This window comes from Diabrotica virgifera, chromosome 1 (genome assembly GCF_917563875.1).
Source record: "Diabrotica virgifera virgifera chromosome 1, PGI_DIABVI_V3a".
Lineage (NCBI taxonomy): Eukaryota > Metazoa > Arthropoda > Insecta > Coleoptera > Chrysomelidae > Diabrotica > Diabrotica virgifera.
In genome coordinates this window covers 217,252,583-217,270,151 of record NC_065443.1, presented here as the reverse complement: position 1 = coordinate 217,270,151, position 17,569 = coordinate 217,252,583, and the positions used below count along the sequence as shown (strand labels likewise).

The 17,569-nt window shown below is 33.7% G+C and overlaps 2 protein-coding genes across 3 annotated transcripts in view; one reads left to right on the top strand and one right to left on the bottom strand.

Moving 5' to 3' along the window:
* Nucleotides 1-317: 317 nt before the first annotated feature.
* LOC126882411 (putative ankyrin repeat protein RF_0381) overlaps nucleotides 318-17,569 on the top strand; it is a 36,640-nt gene continuing 19,388 nt past the window's right edge. Inside the window, exon 1 of one of the 2 annotated variants that reach the window (XM_050647359.1) lies at nucleotides 318-413. The gene's annotated coding sequence lies outside the window, so the exon portion shown is untranslated. Of the gene's footprint in view, nucleotides 414-6,164; nucleotides 6,338-17,569 lie in introns of those variants that run through there. The other variant, XM_050647361.1, reaches the window with a different exon arrangement.
* Nucleotides 11,516-12,244, bottom strand: LOC126892828 (uncharacterized). The gene has a single exon (XM_050662568.1). The coding sequence runs from the start codon at nucleotides 12,242-12,244 to the stop codon at nucleotides 11,516-11,518; it is 729 nt and encodes a 242-aa protein (XP_050518525.1).

The following is a 17,569-nucleotide window of genomic DNA, read 5'->3' as shown; positions in this document are numbered from 1 at the left end:
ATTGTTACAAATGTTACAGAAATGTCGCTAATAACCTTCGGGTGGATGCGACTTTGTCTTTCTAAATAAAAAAAAAAAAAAAAAATGTTAGTTTTCTTACGATTCGAAAATAATGAATATGTATAAGATGGTATAAGTATTTAAAAACTATTGGCCCGAAATTTTGAGCGTCACGTAAATTTTTACACTACAATATAGTACTACGCAATCAACAGTTACATATTTCACAGAATAGAAACAATTTTGTTAAAATATTTGTTCTGTGGTTATGGTAAAAACAAATTGTTACGTGTGTGTCACGTGCGTGTTCACAAAGAGGGGATTAGGGGATGTCAAACTGTTTACTGTGACACAAGGATTGCAATAGTAAATTGCCAATAAATAATTTTATATTTGTGTCCATAAATACACAGGTAATTAATACATTAATAAATTATATTTTCGTCGTATTATTTGCATTACATCTTCGCTAATCTAAATGTTGATATTATCGACAGCCTAGAGAAAATAGTTGAATGAAACCTTTTTTTATCAAAAAAGTCTCAATAACTATATCATTCTATTGTCTAAATGTTGCTTAGACTGTGTAAAGTACAAAGTCTTTTACGCCCAAAAACAAGTCTTCGCAGAATAAAGAAAAGTTTTATTATTTATAAAAAAATACTTATATACAGGGTGATTGATTAGTAGGGTAAAGCTCAATAGCTCCGCTATAGTAATAGATAGCAATAAAAGTTAGTAACAAAAATTTTAGTTACCTTTGAGCTTCACATTACAAAATTAGTTAGAATGTTACAGGGTGTTCGATAACACAGTGGCAGACCTAACTTATGTTTTTTTTAATGGAACACCCTATATTTTATTTTATATTCGAAATCCTGTTAACTTCTCCATCACAAAAATATAAAGGTTTGTAATGTTATACAGGGTATTTACAAATTTATAACCAATTTTTTATGAAAATCGTAACAAGTTCAACTCCCTGTATAAATAAAAATAAGCACAACAGCAATGGTTTATTAATGCCATATTTTTTTATTAATTGTCAACATTTTTAAGAATAATTGATATTGCTAATGTTCTTTATATCAAATACAGGGTGAGTCAAAACGCAAGTACATTATTTTCTCAGTAATGTTAAATGGAACACCCTGTATTTTATATCATTATTGAAAAGTAACATTAACGTACTTTAATTTTTATTATAACATTCCTTATGCCCAAATTTATTAGTTTTCGAGATATTTTCATTTTTCAGAGCAAATTATTTTAGGTGTTTAAAGGGCCTAGCCGGGTAAGATGGTGAAAAGTGCCCCCAACCCAATCTAAATTCCATATAGGCCACTTTTTAGCACATATAGAGGAACTCACTTTCTGAAATTTTTAGCCCCCTAGGTGGTCACGTGACCCCCCTAGAGCCTAATTAGGCTTTTTATGTTTTTATTTTTTATCTCAGCCGCATTAAGAGCCAGCCAAAAACTTTTTTTAAAAAAGTTGTAAGTTTCAAAAAGATCTATATGAAAAATTTTTTTTTTATTTTTTTGGCGGGAAATTCGAATTTTTAGAACAATTTTAAACTTTTAAATAAATCTGAAAAAAAACTAAGACACTCGTTTTTACGAAAATTAATTATAATGTGTATTTTTGCACAATCTTTCACCCTGAATTTTTTCAGATTTTTAAAATTGGTGAAACGTACCTTTAAAAATAAAAAACCGCATTTTTTCGGTTTTTTTTTTTTCGTTTTTTTGATACAATTTTATACATATTTTTCAAAAAATTTAACACCGTCACTAGAGTAGGTAAAAAACTGAAAAATAATTGGGATTTGCTTCATAAAAATTTTTTGTAACGCCATCCATTTTCAAGATACAGGGCGTTGAAGAAAACAAAATTTTACATATTTTTTACGATTTTGCCGAAACTACTGGCAGCATTGTAATAAAACTTGGCGGGTTTTAAGAGGTGGTTATTGTGCATGTTTTGACATACAACTAAGGATTTAATATTCATCATTGGCGCGCATAGGGGTAATGGTCTGAACTTTTCAAAGAAGAAAAGATAGTACGCCACTGACATATTTCAAATTAACAATCATTTTTGAATTCCTCGTTCAATTTGCAATAAAAAATCTATCTTCTCATTTTTTCATACGACGCGCTGTTTTGCTGCAAAAAATAAAATATCTTAACGCTTCCAACAGTATTCGTTGGACAGTGAACAGGTGTGTATCGATATCGATAGCTGTGCCGGTGTCCTTGACTAGTGTTATTAATAAATTTGTGGGTAATTTATTTAAATATAGAAATAGGCCAGTCTACAAGTATAAGGTAGGATCTAAATATTTACTATTATGAATGACTCGGGGGGTGGTGCTGAACCACCCCAGAGTAATACATCCTCAATGGATACGGAAGAAAAAACATATATAAATTTAAATCATAGGTATAAACCAAATGATTCAGGCCCTTACTATGTTTTTTGTGAGTCGATAGATAAACAGTTGACTCGTTTAACGGCAGTCCGCGTCGGTCACTATTTATTTAAGAATCAGTTTTTCAAACATGATGTACAAGACATAAAAGCTGTAGGTAGAAATAAGGTGAAGGTAATCTTTAAAACTTATACTTGCGCAAATTCTCTAGTCGATCACGAGCTTATTAAGAGCAATAAACTTGTCGCGTATATTCCATCATTTTTTGTCCAAAAAAAGGGAATAATCAGAGAATGTGATACGTTTTTGGAAGAAAAGTATATTTTGGAAAATATTGTTTCGGATAAAAAAGTTATCGAAGTAAAAAGGTTGAAAAGGAAAATAATCGATTCTGATAACGAAACAATTCTTGTTCCTCGCCAGATGGTAATATTAACTTTTGAAGGAAATAGCATTCCTAAGACTGTTAAATTAGACTTGGTTAGATTTAATGTTGAACAGTATATATACCCAGTTGTTCAGTGCTTTTTTTGCTTTCGGTTCGGCCATACTGCTCGGCAATGCAAATCAACAACAAATCGTTGCAAAAACTGTAGTCAAATACACGATAATAATGAAACATGTACTAACTCACTATTCTGTTTACATTGCAACTCCTCTGAACACAACTCTCTCTCTAAACAGTGTCCTACATTTAAACATCAATACAAAATAAAATCAATCATGGCTTTTGAAAATACTACTTTTAAAGAGGCAGAAGCCATAGCTAATAATCCGTCATATGCCAAGATAACTACAAATAATAGATTCGATATTTTAAATACTATAGAAAATTTTCCCTCCTTAACTCCCAATGTCCATGAAGGCTCAAATCAAAATCAATCATATGTACCTGCTTTTAAAAGATCAGGAAACAAGCGTAAAGCTGTCTCTCCTACTGCGACCGAGAAACCTCCAACTTTTCCAAGATCTCACAAAACTAAAAATACCATATCCCAACCCATAATCCCCAATCCCTACCGGGACGAGTTTATGGCTTACAAAGAAAAAATAGAATGTAAAATAATTAATGAAATCCCAGCTTTGATAGAAAATATTATCAAGAAAATTAACCCTAAAATATTTTTACCTAATTTACAAAAAAATACAAAGGAAGAAATTGAAAAAATGTTAGGCAACCTAATAAATACTGAAAGTGATGGGGAATAATAGGACGTTTAGCATACTTCAGTGGAACTGTCAATCTATAAATAAACATAAACCTAGTTTACTTAGTTATCTTGAAAACAATGTAGTTGATGTCATTTTACTTAATGAAACATGGCTTTCTCAAAATAAAAATTTTGCTTTAACAGGTTATTACATTGTCAGAACTGATAGACCTGATGGTTTTGGTGGTGTAGCCATCCTCATATCAAATAATCTTTGTTTTACTGAGGTTAAAGTAACTAAAAACTTTAATAAAGGTATTGAAACGTGTGCAGTTTTTATAGAACAAATAAAACTAGTAGTTGTTTGCATTTATAAACCTCCTAAAGTAATAGTTACTTGTAGAGATTGGGAAAAACTTTTTAGTCAATTTAGCGGTAAGGTTTTTGTTGGTGGGGATTTCAATGGACACCACAGTAGGTGGGGTTCCTTGAAAGATTCCGCTCAGGGTAAGTGTATAGTGGACGCGTTAGATAACGGTAATTTAGTTTTGCTAAACGACGGTAGACCGACCAAAGTAACAAGACCCAATGAACTTCTATCAATGGTGGATCTGTCCCTCGTTACATCCAATCTAATTGGATACACTACATGGGATCCTGTCCCTGATACCCTGGGTTCAACTCACTTACCTATACTAATCAATATTGATCTTGAATATCAACCATGCACAATAATTCCTTCCTCTAAATGGAAAGAGTCTTCGGCAAACTGGAATATCTTTAAATATCATATAGAAAAAATATTGGCTGAAAATATATTTGATAATATCACTTCTGAGGATCGTTTTGACTTCCTTTTAAAGACAATTGACGATGCTGCCTCATATTCTATGAATATCAAAAACTCTTTTCAGCCAAAAACTAGAACTCCAGTCTGGTGGGATAATGAATGTAAAGATATGATAAATTCTCGGAAACTTGCATACAAAAATTACAAAAAAGTATCGACTTTTGAAAACTATATTAAATATAAACATATTCAAGCCAAAAGTAAACTTTTGTTTACAAACAAACAAAAAAATTCATGGATTAACTTTGTCAATACTTTAAACAAAAACACTCCCATCAGTAAAATTTGGAATTTTGTTAATAAACTAGCGAATAAAAATTATCACTCAAGAAGATATCCTCTATCAAATGAACTAATAGAACAGTTACTCGACAAATTTGCTCCGCCATATGTTGATCTTCCTATTCAGAATAACAGGCAAACTTATAAATACAATATTTTCGAGAAAAGTTTTGATACGGAAGAATTTGAGGCTGCACTCAAGTCTTCTAATTCCTCAGCTCCGGGGCGCGATCAAATTACTTATAACATTATACATGAATTACCTCTTATAGGTAAACAAAGTCTACTAACAGTTTTCAACGATTGGCTTTTCAATGGAAAATATGTAGATCATATGAAAGAAATAGTTATCTGTTTAATTCTCAAACCTAATAAAGATAAAACACTCTCCTCTTCTTATAGACCGATATCACTAATGTCTTGCATATGTAAGACATTCGAAAGACTGATTAAGACTAGGTTAGAATGGCTTATAGAACATTATAGTATTCTCCCAAGTACACAATATGGATTTAGGTCTGGTGTTGGAACACTTGATGCAATATCACATTTAGTCACAGACGTTCAAATGACGTTTTCCAGAAACAACTATCTTGCTTGTTTGTTTTTAGACCTAAAAGGGGCATATGATTCTGTTGATTTAACCATGTTGCATAAAAAACTTTATGATATGGGATTACCTCAAAATATAGCTTCTAATATTGTTCATCTTTATAATAATCGTGTTATATATATTAAAGATCATTTAAACCAACTACATGGTCCTAGAATAGCTCATACAGGTCTACCACAAGGATCAGTTTTAAGCCCGCTATTGTTCAACATATTTTCAGCAAGTATTCATGGCATTTTTGATAATTCAATTAATTGCATTCAATACGCCGATGACATATGCATCTATACAGAGCGTAACTCGTATACTGATTGCCTGGAGGCTCTGGACTTCATCATGCATAAGGTTAATAATTGGGTAACAAATCATGCGCTGACCATTTCCCCTGACAAATCAGCCATAATGATATTCACTAGACATAGGATTCGTACGCCTGACAAAATAAAACTGTCTGGATATGATATACCTATTGTCAAAGAATACAAATATCTTGGCATTCTTCTTGATCCGAAACTTTTATGGTCAAAACATGTTAAATATATAAAAAGCAGAAGTGAAAAAGGTATTAATATCCTTAAATGTGTCACTAATCGTAGATGGGGTGCTGACCCTAAAGTTGCACTGATGTTTTACAGAGCCTACGTGCGATCTATTGTAGACTATGGTTGCATTCTGTATGGTGCTGCCAGTAAAACACATTTATTGACTGTAGACCGCATTCAGTTCAAATGTCTAAGAATATGCTTGGGCACTATGAAGTCTACTCCTAGCCCTGTTCTACTTGCTGAAAGTAACGAAATGCCTCTTCAAAATCGTCGAGAAATGATTGTCCAATTGTCCCATCTCTAATTGAATTGGTAAGACGTGTTTATGAGTGCTCGTAACTTTTATCAAGTTTTGTGATTATTACGGCTATAATTAAAAAGCTTTTAAAGCGCCAAAGAAACCATAAAGTGACAAAGTGAAATTGTGCAGAAAGTGAGCCAAGAAAACAAGCAGAATAATTTGTAAGTACAATTTCTTATATCTACATTTATTGAATAGAACAAAAATATCGCTTGCAAATTAAAGAACTATAAAAACCAGAAACTAATTAGTTCTGATAAGGTGACTTGATTTTGAGCCATCGAGGCGGGCTCGCCACTTTTTCGCAAACCAAACTGTTACAAAATAACGATTGGACTATTAAGTAACGGGAGTGAATATAAGTAAGTGAAAATAATCTGTATGTGTACAATTTCTTATATTTATTGGGAAAGAACAAAAATATCGTATGCAAATTAACGAACTATAAATAACAGTAACTATTTAGGTTTGATAAGGTGAAGAGCCTCCGCGCTTTTGAGGCGGGCCCGGCACTTTTTCGCAAACCGAACAGTGACAAAACACCGATTGGACTATTAAGTAACGGGAGTGAGTAATACATGCACGCTGCGCCACAAAAAATGGCTTCGAATTTGTTAACACCGGTAAAAATAATGGATAGATACAAAGTGGATTCGGACGACGACACATCAGAAGACCATAGAAAGAGGAACAGAGAAGAAGAGGAAGAATTGTTCCAAAAAAGTAAAAAAGTGTCTAGATCGCCTAACAAAACCCGTAACGAAGATAATAAGCTCGATCAAATTATTAAAATGATGCATGACTTAACCACAGAAACAAAAAATTTAACAACGGAAGTAAAAGAGATAAAGAATGAACAGAGAAAGTACTGGGAGGAATTAAACGACCTGAAAACAGAATTGGAGAAAGTTAAACAAGAAAACCAAACTAAACACAAGGAGAAGGAAGAAATGAAAAAAGAACTAAACGATATGAAAATACGTGTACAAAGACTAGAAAAGGAAAGGAAAGTAAATAATGTTGTAATACAAGGCTTGCCAATAGATACAATCGATAGAAATGCACTGAAACAAACAGTAGGAAACTTCATGGAAAAAGAAATGAATATCAATGTTCAAATCGAAGAAGTTATCAAACTGGGAGAAAAAACATGTTTGGTCAAACTACAGAACAAGTTTGAAAAAGAAAAGATCATGCAAAATAAAGCTAAACTAAAACACATAAAAGGCAATAAAGTATATATAAATAATGACATAACAAAAGAAGAACTACAAACACAGAAAAAAATAAGACAAGTCGCAAATGAAGAAATTAATAAGGGTAAAAGTGTTACAATAAAATATAATAAATTAATAATAGATGGAAAAACACACAAATGGAATCAATACAGCAATCAGCTAGAAGAAGACCAGGGAAATCCAAAAAACTAACAGAAGACGAAAATACACAAACAAAAGCACAAATCACGACAGACAAGGCACAGAAAAAGGAATTGAGCAAGGACGAAAATAGAAATAGAGCAAAAACGAAAGATAAACATGAAATAGACATAAGAGAGAACATATTTATAGGTGCATGGAATGTAAGAACCCTACACGAAACCGGCAAATTGGAGCAGGTAAGCCAAGAGATTGATAAGTACAAATTAGACATTGTCGGACTAAGCGAAACAAGATGGAATGGTAGTGGATCAACCCGAGTAGGTGACCAACAGCTAATGATATATTCTGGGAATACGGATGTAAATGACAAACACGAAAAGGGAGTGGCAATACTGCTAACCCAAAAGGGGAGAAAGGCTCTAGTAGAGTGGGAACCAGTGTCAGAAAGGATTATTTGGGCGAGACTGAAGGCAAGATATTATAACATAATAGTAATAAATGTATATGCTCCCACAAATAAAAACGACGAAAATGAGAAGGAAGAATTTTACGAGCAACTACAAACAACGTTTAATAAGATTAATAATAAATATAGAAGAGATATAAAAATAGTAATCGGAGACTTTAATGCAAAAATAGGAAATGATAATAAAGGACATGAACATGTGATGGGAAAGGAGGGAATCGGAGAGAGAAACGACAATGGAAATCGATTAATCGAATTTTGTGAGCAAAATGAACTTTTAATAGGCGGAAGCATCTTTAAACATAAGCGGATACATAAGGAAACATGGAAATCACCGGGAGGGAGATACAAGAATCAAATAGACCACATAATAATTGAATATAAATGGAGAAGCTGGCTGCAAGCTGTCAGGAGCTTAAGAGGTGCTGATGTGGGATCAGACCACATGCTAATCAAAGCGAGACTAAAAATGAAATTAGCCAGAGATAAAAACCAAAAAATCAGCAGAAGGAACAAGTACAACGTTGATGCCCTAAAACAAGAATGTATAAGAAATAAATTCAGTGAGAAATTGGCAATTAACCGAACAGTATCACAGCAAACTGGAGAGTCAGTCGAAGAAACATGGAAATATTTTAAAGAAGTGATGACGAATACAGCAAAAGAAACAATCGGATTAAAAAGAAGACAAAATAAAAAATGGATTACCAAAGACACTCTACTACTGATAGAAGAAAGAAAAAAGATCAAAGAAGAAATTCTACAAAAGGAAGGATCGAAAGAAGAGAGGGCACTTGAAAGGAAATACAAGGCAAAAAACGCAGAAGTAAAAAAACAAGCCAGAAAAGATAAAAGAAACTATATAAATGAGATGCTAAATATATCAGAAGAAGCAGCGAAAGAAAACGACTTACGAACACAATATACAATCATACGAAACTTAACAGGAAAAGCACAACGAAATATACGAGAAGTAAAGGATAAACAAGGAAATAGGATAAAAAATGAGAAAGAAATAATACAAAGATGGAAGGAATACTTCGAAGAGATATATGCTAAGCATGAAATAACTCAAATCATAGAAGATGAAGTAGAATCACCAGAGCTAGAAGTGAATATTGGAGAAATTACAATGGAAGAAATTGGAAACACCCTAAAACTACTAAAAAATGGCAAAGCCGCAGGAATCGACAATATACCCATTGACATAATAAAAGCAGACACCGAGCAGTCAGTAGAGATGCTACATACACTTTTGAATAAAATATGGACGGACGAAGAATTGCCAAAGGAGTGGAAAGAGGGATTGATTATAAAAATACCCAAAAAAGGAGACCTGAGCAAATGCAACAATTGGCGTGCAATAACACTACTAAGTGCCACATCCAAAGTGCTGACCAAAATCATTTTGGAAAGATTGAAGCCGGAACTAGATAAAAAACTGAGAAACAACCAAGCAGGCTTCCGTTCCAGCCATTCCACTATTGATCACATTTGCACCCTTAGAATTATCTTGGAACAAACAAATGAATGGAATAAAGATATAGATGTGAGTTTTATCGACTTCGAAAAGGCCTTTGACCGTGTAAATAGGGCACAGATGTGGAAAATCCTTAGATTATATGGGATACCACAAAAAATCATAAACTTTATTAAACTCTTCTACGAAGGATACAAAGCCAAACTAGAACATTCAGGTGAAGTAACAGAAGAAATATCCATAGAAAGTGGAGTCAAACAGGGTTGTGTACTATCCCCTACCCTATTTCTTATTATGATAGATTGGGTAATGAGGAAAGTAATCGACGATCGAACAGGCATCAGGTGGAACCTTTTCAAACAGCTAGAAGATCTCGAATTTGCAGATGACATCTGCCTTATAACTGAACACCGAAATCATATGCAAGCAAAAATTGACAAATTGGCACAGTACTCCGACACGATCGGACTTCGAATAAACACAGAAAAAACTAAACTTCTAAAAAATAATAACCATCCAAATAATAAAATAATGATAAACGCTAAAGAAGTAGAAGAGGTAGACAAGTTCACATATCTGGGATCTGTCATGGAAAGGAGCGGGGGGTGTAAAAAGGATATACAGACGAGAATAACAAAGGCGCAACACGCATTCAACGCTTTAAATAAAATTTGGCAAACAAACGAAATATCGGAAACAACAAAAATTAAAATCTTTAACAGTTGCATTAAAAGTATACTACTCTATGGAGCAGAAACATGGAAACAGGACGAAAATACAACTAAAAAACTACAAACATTTGTAAATAAATCTCTAAGAAAAATCCTGAAAATATACTGGCCAAATAAAATAACTAATACAGAACTATGGGAAAGGACAAAGCAAACTAACGTATCTACTACAGTCAAGGAAAAAAAATGGAAATGGATCGGCCACACTTTAAGGAAAGACCAAAGCAGCATAGCAAGACAAGCACTTGAATACCAACCAGAGGGGAAAAGAAAGAGGGGCAGACCAGACAACAGCTGGAAAAGAACAACAACGAGAGAACACAAAAAAATTGGACTAAGATGGGGCGAAGTCAAAAAGAGAGCAAAAGATAGAAGAGAGTGGAGGGAATTAGTTCACAATTTATCCAGAGAATAAAAACAAAAGAAGATGCGTTGTCCCGGCCAGACAGCAATCTTACACTTTTGGCCAAGAAACGCATAAGCGCCCAATACTCCACAAGGAGGGATGGAACGAGAGAGACATAGGATTCGTACGCCTGACAAAATAAAACTGTCTGGATATGATATACCTATTGTCAAAGAATACAAATATCTTGGCATTCTTCTTGATCCGAAACTTTTATGGTCAAAACATGTTAAATATATAAAAAGCAGAAGTGAAAAAGGTATTAATATCCTTAAATGTGTCACTAATCGTAGATGGGGTGCTGACCCTAAAGTTGCACTGATGTTTTACAGAGCCTACGTGCGATCTATTGTAGACTATGGTTGCATTCTGTATGGTGCTGCCAGTAAAACACATTTATTGACTGTAGACCGCATTCAGTTCAAATGTCTAAGAATATGCTTGGGCACTATGAAGTCTACTCCTAGCCCTGTTCTACTTGCTGAAAGTAACGAAATGCCTCTTCAAAATCGTCGAGAAATGATGGCAATTAAACATATTTTGAAGTTAAGATTAAACAATAATAATCTACTTAGACAACTGTATGAGTTATCAACAGTGCCGGTTTAACACAGTCTGCCGCCCGGTACTGATACGGATGCCGCGCCCAGGCTCAAAAATATTTCTTAACTTTATTTCAATTCAACAAAACATATTTTGAATACAAGTTTATTAAAATAAAAAAAAAACAATTACAACTTAATTTGGTTTCAAACTTCAATAAAAACTAACAATATACAAGGAAAAAATTAAGGGCGAACTTCACAAAGTAAAATAAAAATTTACTTAATAACATTCAAACAGGTAACATCAGGTAGGTAAGCAAATACCTTTACTATTGAAAAGCTTGTTTTCTTGATTTTACTGAAGCGAAGTTTTCGATGATATCATTTATATTTAATTCATTTAGCAGGTCCTCGTTAATGGATAAGACTGCTAAGGAGTTCAAATTTTCTTGGGAAATTGCATTTCTTAAGTAGGTCTTTACCCTTTTTAGTGTCGAAAGAGAGCGTTCGCCACTTGCATTTGCGACCATTATGTTATTAACGTTTGGAAATGAAGATATTAATTTATTTTCGTATAAAGCCTGTACCAATTCTAAAGGAGTGTATATTTTTAATTGGGGAAGAGACGATGGGGAAGACAAATGATTTAAATGAACACATTCTTGGGGAAAATACTCGTCCAAATCCTCCTTGTAGTTTTGTTGTAATTCGGTTGCCGATCTAAAAATATCTTCATCTTCCGTAGCTTTTAGTTTAACTAAAAATTCAAATGCTCTTGAACAAGATTTATAACTATCAGATCGGCGAATAATCTCCGACTTAAAATTGTCTATTATACAAACATAACATTGTGTTCGCATTTTCTCTTTTTTGCTTAAGCTTGCCTCCGAATTCATTTCTCCTAATTGCAATTTTTTTTTGATAATCCTCTTCTCAGCATAATTTTCGTTTCCTGTTAACAACATTCCTAAGGCCTCGTAGTGATCAAAACGATCACCTAAGAAATCAAAGTAATCTGCTAAAGATGATAACAGATGAGCGGTTGGGGTTAAATCCATATTTTTCTTTTGTACTGATTTATTCACTTCATTAACCCCTTTGTAAAACGTCAAGCCAAAATGATAAAATTATTCCGTTTTCCAACAAATCAAGTTTTTCCGATAGAGAAGCTGCTTCAACTCTTACTATGTTTTTCTCATTTATATCCGTTGATATTCCAATCAAACATGTTTTAATCAAACCGTAATTGCTTTTTAACGCTTTTACGGCATCAAAACGAGAAGACCAACGGGTTGTATTCACTCTCTTAGGTAACAGTGTCTGCCCCGACTCAGCCGAATCCTTTATTGCACGAGACAATAACTCCCACCTATGTGTAGATACGGAGAAAAAATTGTAGATAGCTTGTACCAACATAAAAAAATATGTTGCTTCCAAACAACAATCTGCTGCATTTTGGACAACCAAATTTAAAGAGTGAGCAGCACACGGCACAAAGAGAGCTAAATCATTGTAAGCTTTAATACGTGCTCGCAAACCAGAATACTTTCCACTCATATTACTGGCATTGTCGTAAGACTGGCCTCTAAAGTTCTTAATATCTAATTTCAAAGACTCTAACATCCCAATAACTGTTTCCTCAAGTTGTTGTGAGCTATGCCCAGTGTTTTTATAAAATTCCACGAATCTTTCCACGGGATTCCCTTTATTGTCACAATATCTCAAAATCACTGTAAGTTGGTCATGGTGTGTTATGTCAGGTGTTGAATCTACACTTATAGAATAGTATTTGTTTGCCTTAATTTGTCTAACATTTTCATCAATGACTCGATTGGATAAAATATTCAGGAAATTCGTTACATATATCTTTTGATAGATATGACGTTTTGCCCTTACCTAAATTTGCTCGTTTATTAATATGATCTTTCAAAAATGGATCATATTCTGACAATAGTTCCAGTAAACCAAGTAGTTTCCATTCCGTTTTTCGCCAATTCTTTCATGAGTACCTCTAAATGCCAATTCCCTGGTAGCCAGAAACTTTATTATACTTATGATTCTTTCTAGTACTTTCACCCAATATTAAGTGTTCAAGTAGTAAGTAGTTTCTGTTTTATTATTTCGGCGCGGCACGGCGCGCCGGCCGGCGCCCGTCAGGCCGTCTGCCAACCCAAACGTGTATTTTGCGGTGTTCGCACATTATTCTTAAACGCTGTAGAATGATATAATTTTACGGCGCGCGGCATGTTTGTACGTTATCTGACATTTAGATAACAAACTGAACACAGTGCATAAACCATATAGGTACGTCGACGTTAATAATAATAATTTATTTATAAATTATTGTTAAGTTTTCAAGTTAATGATAAAACAGAAAATTTTTTATTATTATATCATGTGGATTTGTATGCAAATATTATTTTACCATAATCATATAATTTCGGAACAGCACGCGCTTCGTGCGTACCGCCCTAGAACCATCAACCGCCCGGTGCTACAGCACCCAAAAGACCCCTGGTTAAACCGGCGCTGGTTATCAACTGAAAATCTTTCAAATAATTATTGGCGCATAAAAAATTCTCCCCACTTGCTGATGCTTTCTTAGAAACCTACGATTATTCTAACATCTATGGTAGGGAAAAAAGATTACCAATATATAGAGGTGATTTTCAGGTAATGTTAAATAAACCAAAAGTCATTATACCAAAGTTCACAGAATCTACAGAAATAAATTCTGTCTTACTTAAATCCATATTGAGTGACTATAATGATCACGTTATAATGTATACTGATGGTTCCAAAAAAGAGGATGGTGCCACAGGCTGTGCAGTTTACATTTCACATAAAAGCGAATCCTTGAAAATTAAACTTCCATCACATTGTTCAATATATACCGCTGAAGCGGTAGCAATAGAAAAAGCGTTAGATTGGTTAAATTCACACAAATTAAATAAAGCAGTTATATTATCAGATTCATTATCGGTCATTAAAGAATTAAACTCAAATATGACACAACATAAAAGAAATAGTATTCTGTGTGCCATCAAAAATAAAATATATAATAAAGATATTACAGTTATTTGGGTAAAAAGTCATACCGGCATCAAGGGAAATGTAATGGTGGACCAGCTTGCTAAAGATGCTACCCATGCTGGATTATATTTACCTATATTCACACTGGATGACTTACAGCTACATTATAATAACACAACTTTAATAAAATGGAAAGAAAAATGGAAAAAAATAGCAGCGAACTCAAATAATCAGTACTATACTATCCACCCTACCTTACCACAAGATATTTCCTATATTTTTAAATACGCAATGTCGAAGAAGACTACAGCGACAATAACTCGTCTGAAAACCAATCACGGCGCATTCCCAGCTCACTTAGCTAAGTTAAATATTATCCCTTCTGGGTTATGCTTATGTGATAATATATCACAATGTGACATCAACCATATTCTTTTCAAGTGCGGTAAACATAAGTCTGAAACAGATCAGCTCTATTTAAAATTAACAGATCTTAAAATTCAGACTCCCATAAACATCACCCATTTACTTTCTTTAGACAGTAGAGAAATATTTGAGCTAATATGTAACTTTCTTTTTAAAGTTGGATATATTATTTAAAAACCAATAACCTTTACTACCATTCTGTGGCTAAAGGACTAGCTTCCAAGCCAACTCTTCAAACACACACACACACACATAACGCTTCCAAAGTTTTTTTTTATATATTTTATTCTGGCCTTGGTTCAGAACCTTTAGCCACGTAACTACATATACAATTATTATTCGTTCATAAGTATAAAATTGTCCAGTATACACTTAAAAATAAAAAATAAAAAAAAATAAAGCTTACAAATAACAATGCCTACGTACTATGTTAATAAATATGTACAACTATATTATTTTTTTTTTCTTTTTCACTACGGTAAGAACTAAAAACATACATAGGTTACAAAATAATATAATTAATTACAGTAAATATCTCATTCATACATTACATAATACAAAAGAAATACCTACCCTAATAGCACACGACGTCCTCTGGACGTCCAAAATAGGTCAATTTTTGGTCCTAACGTCCATGGACTATAAATGGACGTCGTTTGGACGTCCGGCGTTGGACGTCCTTCGGTGGACTAAATATGTACGTCCTTCGGACGTCCGACGTTGGACGTTCTTCGGTGGACTAAATATGTACGTCCTTCGGACGTCCGATGTTGGACGTCCTTCGGGTGGAATAAATATGAACGTCCTTTGGACGTCCGTACTGGACGAAATACGGACGTTTGCTGATCGTCCATATTGGACATATTATACGAATTACGGGATAAAATAGCAAAATAATTCAATAAAATATTAACTTAATTATGTTAATAAAATAGTTTACATCGAAAAGATAATTATATTTAATTCAAAATTGCACAGTTTAATATTCTAAACATGTTTTGGTTTTTTTTTGTAAAGTGTGAAAATCTTATTTGTAAATTATTTGTTACAATGTTTTATTATTCTAGTTATCAAGATGACATAAGTTTGCTAATTAATTCTAGTAAGCAAAAATATAATTTTTATCAATGTATCTGTACTAAAAATGAATCTTAAGAGCATCTTTTTGAAGTTGAATATACGTGGCCGTGCCCAAAATAGGTCCAGTCTTAGTCCTAATGTCTATGGACTATAAATGGATGTCCTTTGGACGTCCGACGTTGGACGTACTTCGGGTGAAATAAATATGAATACGGTGGACTAAATATGTACGTCCTTCGGACTTCCGATGGTGGAATAAATACGAACGTCCTTTGGACGTCCGTACTGGACGAAATACGGACTTTTTGTGGACGTCTGAAAATCACCCCCACTACTTGGTTCCTCTGTTCACAAAACTATAATGATAGGCGATAGATTTTCGATTCACCCACCGATATCACTTCGAAGTTGGAGAGTTGATCTCTCAGTCGTTGTCGTCGTTAGGGCTCCCGCGTAGAGTTTTATTCATTAACCACTGATTTTCATAATGTAAGAAATTATATTATATACGAATTAAAGTATAATATACTTATACATATACTATATATTACGTAAAACTATGAAGATGCTGTTTCACAAAATAACACAGAGTCCGACCGCCTCATCGGGCCATTTAGAGCATCAATGCATAAGCCCATCCAATGGATTATTATGTGCCCCTTTGACATAGGCGCACAACATTTTAATCTACCACCCTGAGGATTCCTGCTCCTGGAGTTTTTCTGAAGTGCCGAAACAGTCTATGTTCCTGATTCCTCGATCAGATGAGGAGTTTTCGGAGCCATCAACCCCAGAGAGCTACTGGAGCTCCACGTTGCAGCCAGTCACTTCTTGGTAAGTGAACGCCAAAGAGGAAGCATTCAGACTCTGCTGCTACCACCGTCTGGACATAGCCTATCGATCCCTGATGGCCTAGAGGACAAACTCACCGAGAATGATGGACAAAACCACCAGCCAGGACAACTGGTATCCAAACATTGGTATTATTTACGTTTTTTATTACATTTACATATTTTTTCATGCTCTTTGATATATATTTCTTATTCTTTCTGGTATATTTTTCATACATTTTTCAATCTTATGGGTGTTTGGTAAAAAATGGGCCATAGCTTAACCTTGGATTACTGAGCTTAAAATAGGTCGATTTAAGCTAACTTACTTTAGTACGAAAGATGATAATAACCGAAATACAGGGTGTCAAATTTAAACTTTTATTTTATTCTTGATTATTTCCTGGGCAATACATCATTTTTGGTGTTGAATTTAGATTTCTTTTCCCAAAAAAATCCCGCTTACCAAATTTCGTGATATTATCCCATGCTTGTTAGGAAATATTCAAGAATAAATAAAATAAAAGTTTAAATTTGACACCTTGTATTTCGGTTATTATCAACTTTAGTACTAACGTAAGTTAACTTAAATCGACCTATTTTACCCTCCGAAATCTAAGATTAATCTATGGCCTATTCTTTACCAAACACTCTGTATAAGTACATATTTGTATTCTAGCCAATCTTCTTGATTTTCTATAAAGTATAGATTTCCTTGAATTTTGAATTACAATTGTTAAAGGAAAGTTTCGCTACCGCGGTCGCCTTTTGTTCGTCTTAACTTATTACCTCTACCCATAACGGTTCTTTTGTCAAACAGATTAACAGATTGGGTTGGTTATTGTACCTAGTAAGCAAAAAGTATTTATCTCAGTATTTTATAATCTATTTATAATATTGAATTATCTAAAGACAGAAAGCGAAGGCGGATGAAAAAAAAATAGACAAAAGTTGAATGATTATTATAATATTATAATATAATATTACACTATACAGGGTGTCCCGAAAATAATG

Coding starts and splice junctions, on each gene's coding strand:
- LOC126892828 (XM_050662568.1), bottom strand. CDS start 12,244: ATGGATTTAACCCCAACCGCTCATCTGTTATCATCTTTAGCAGATTAC.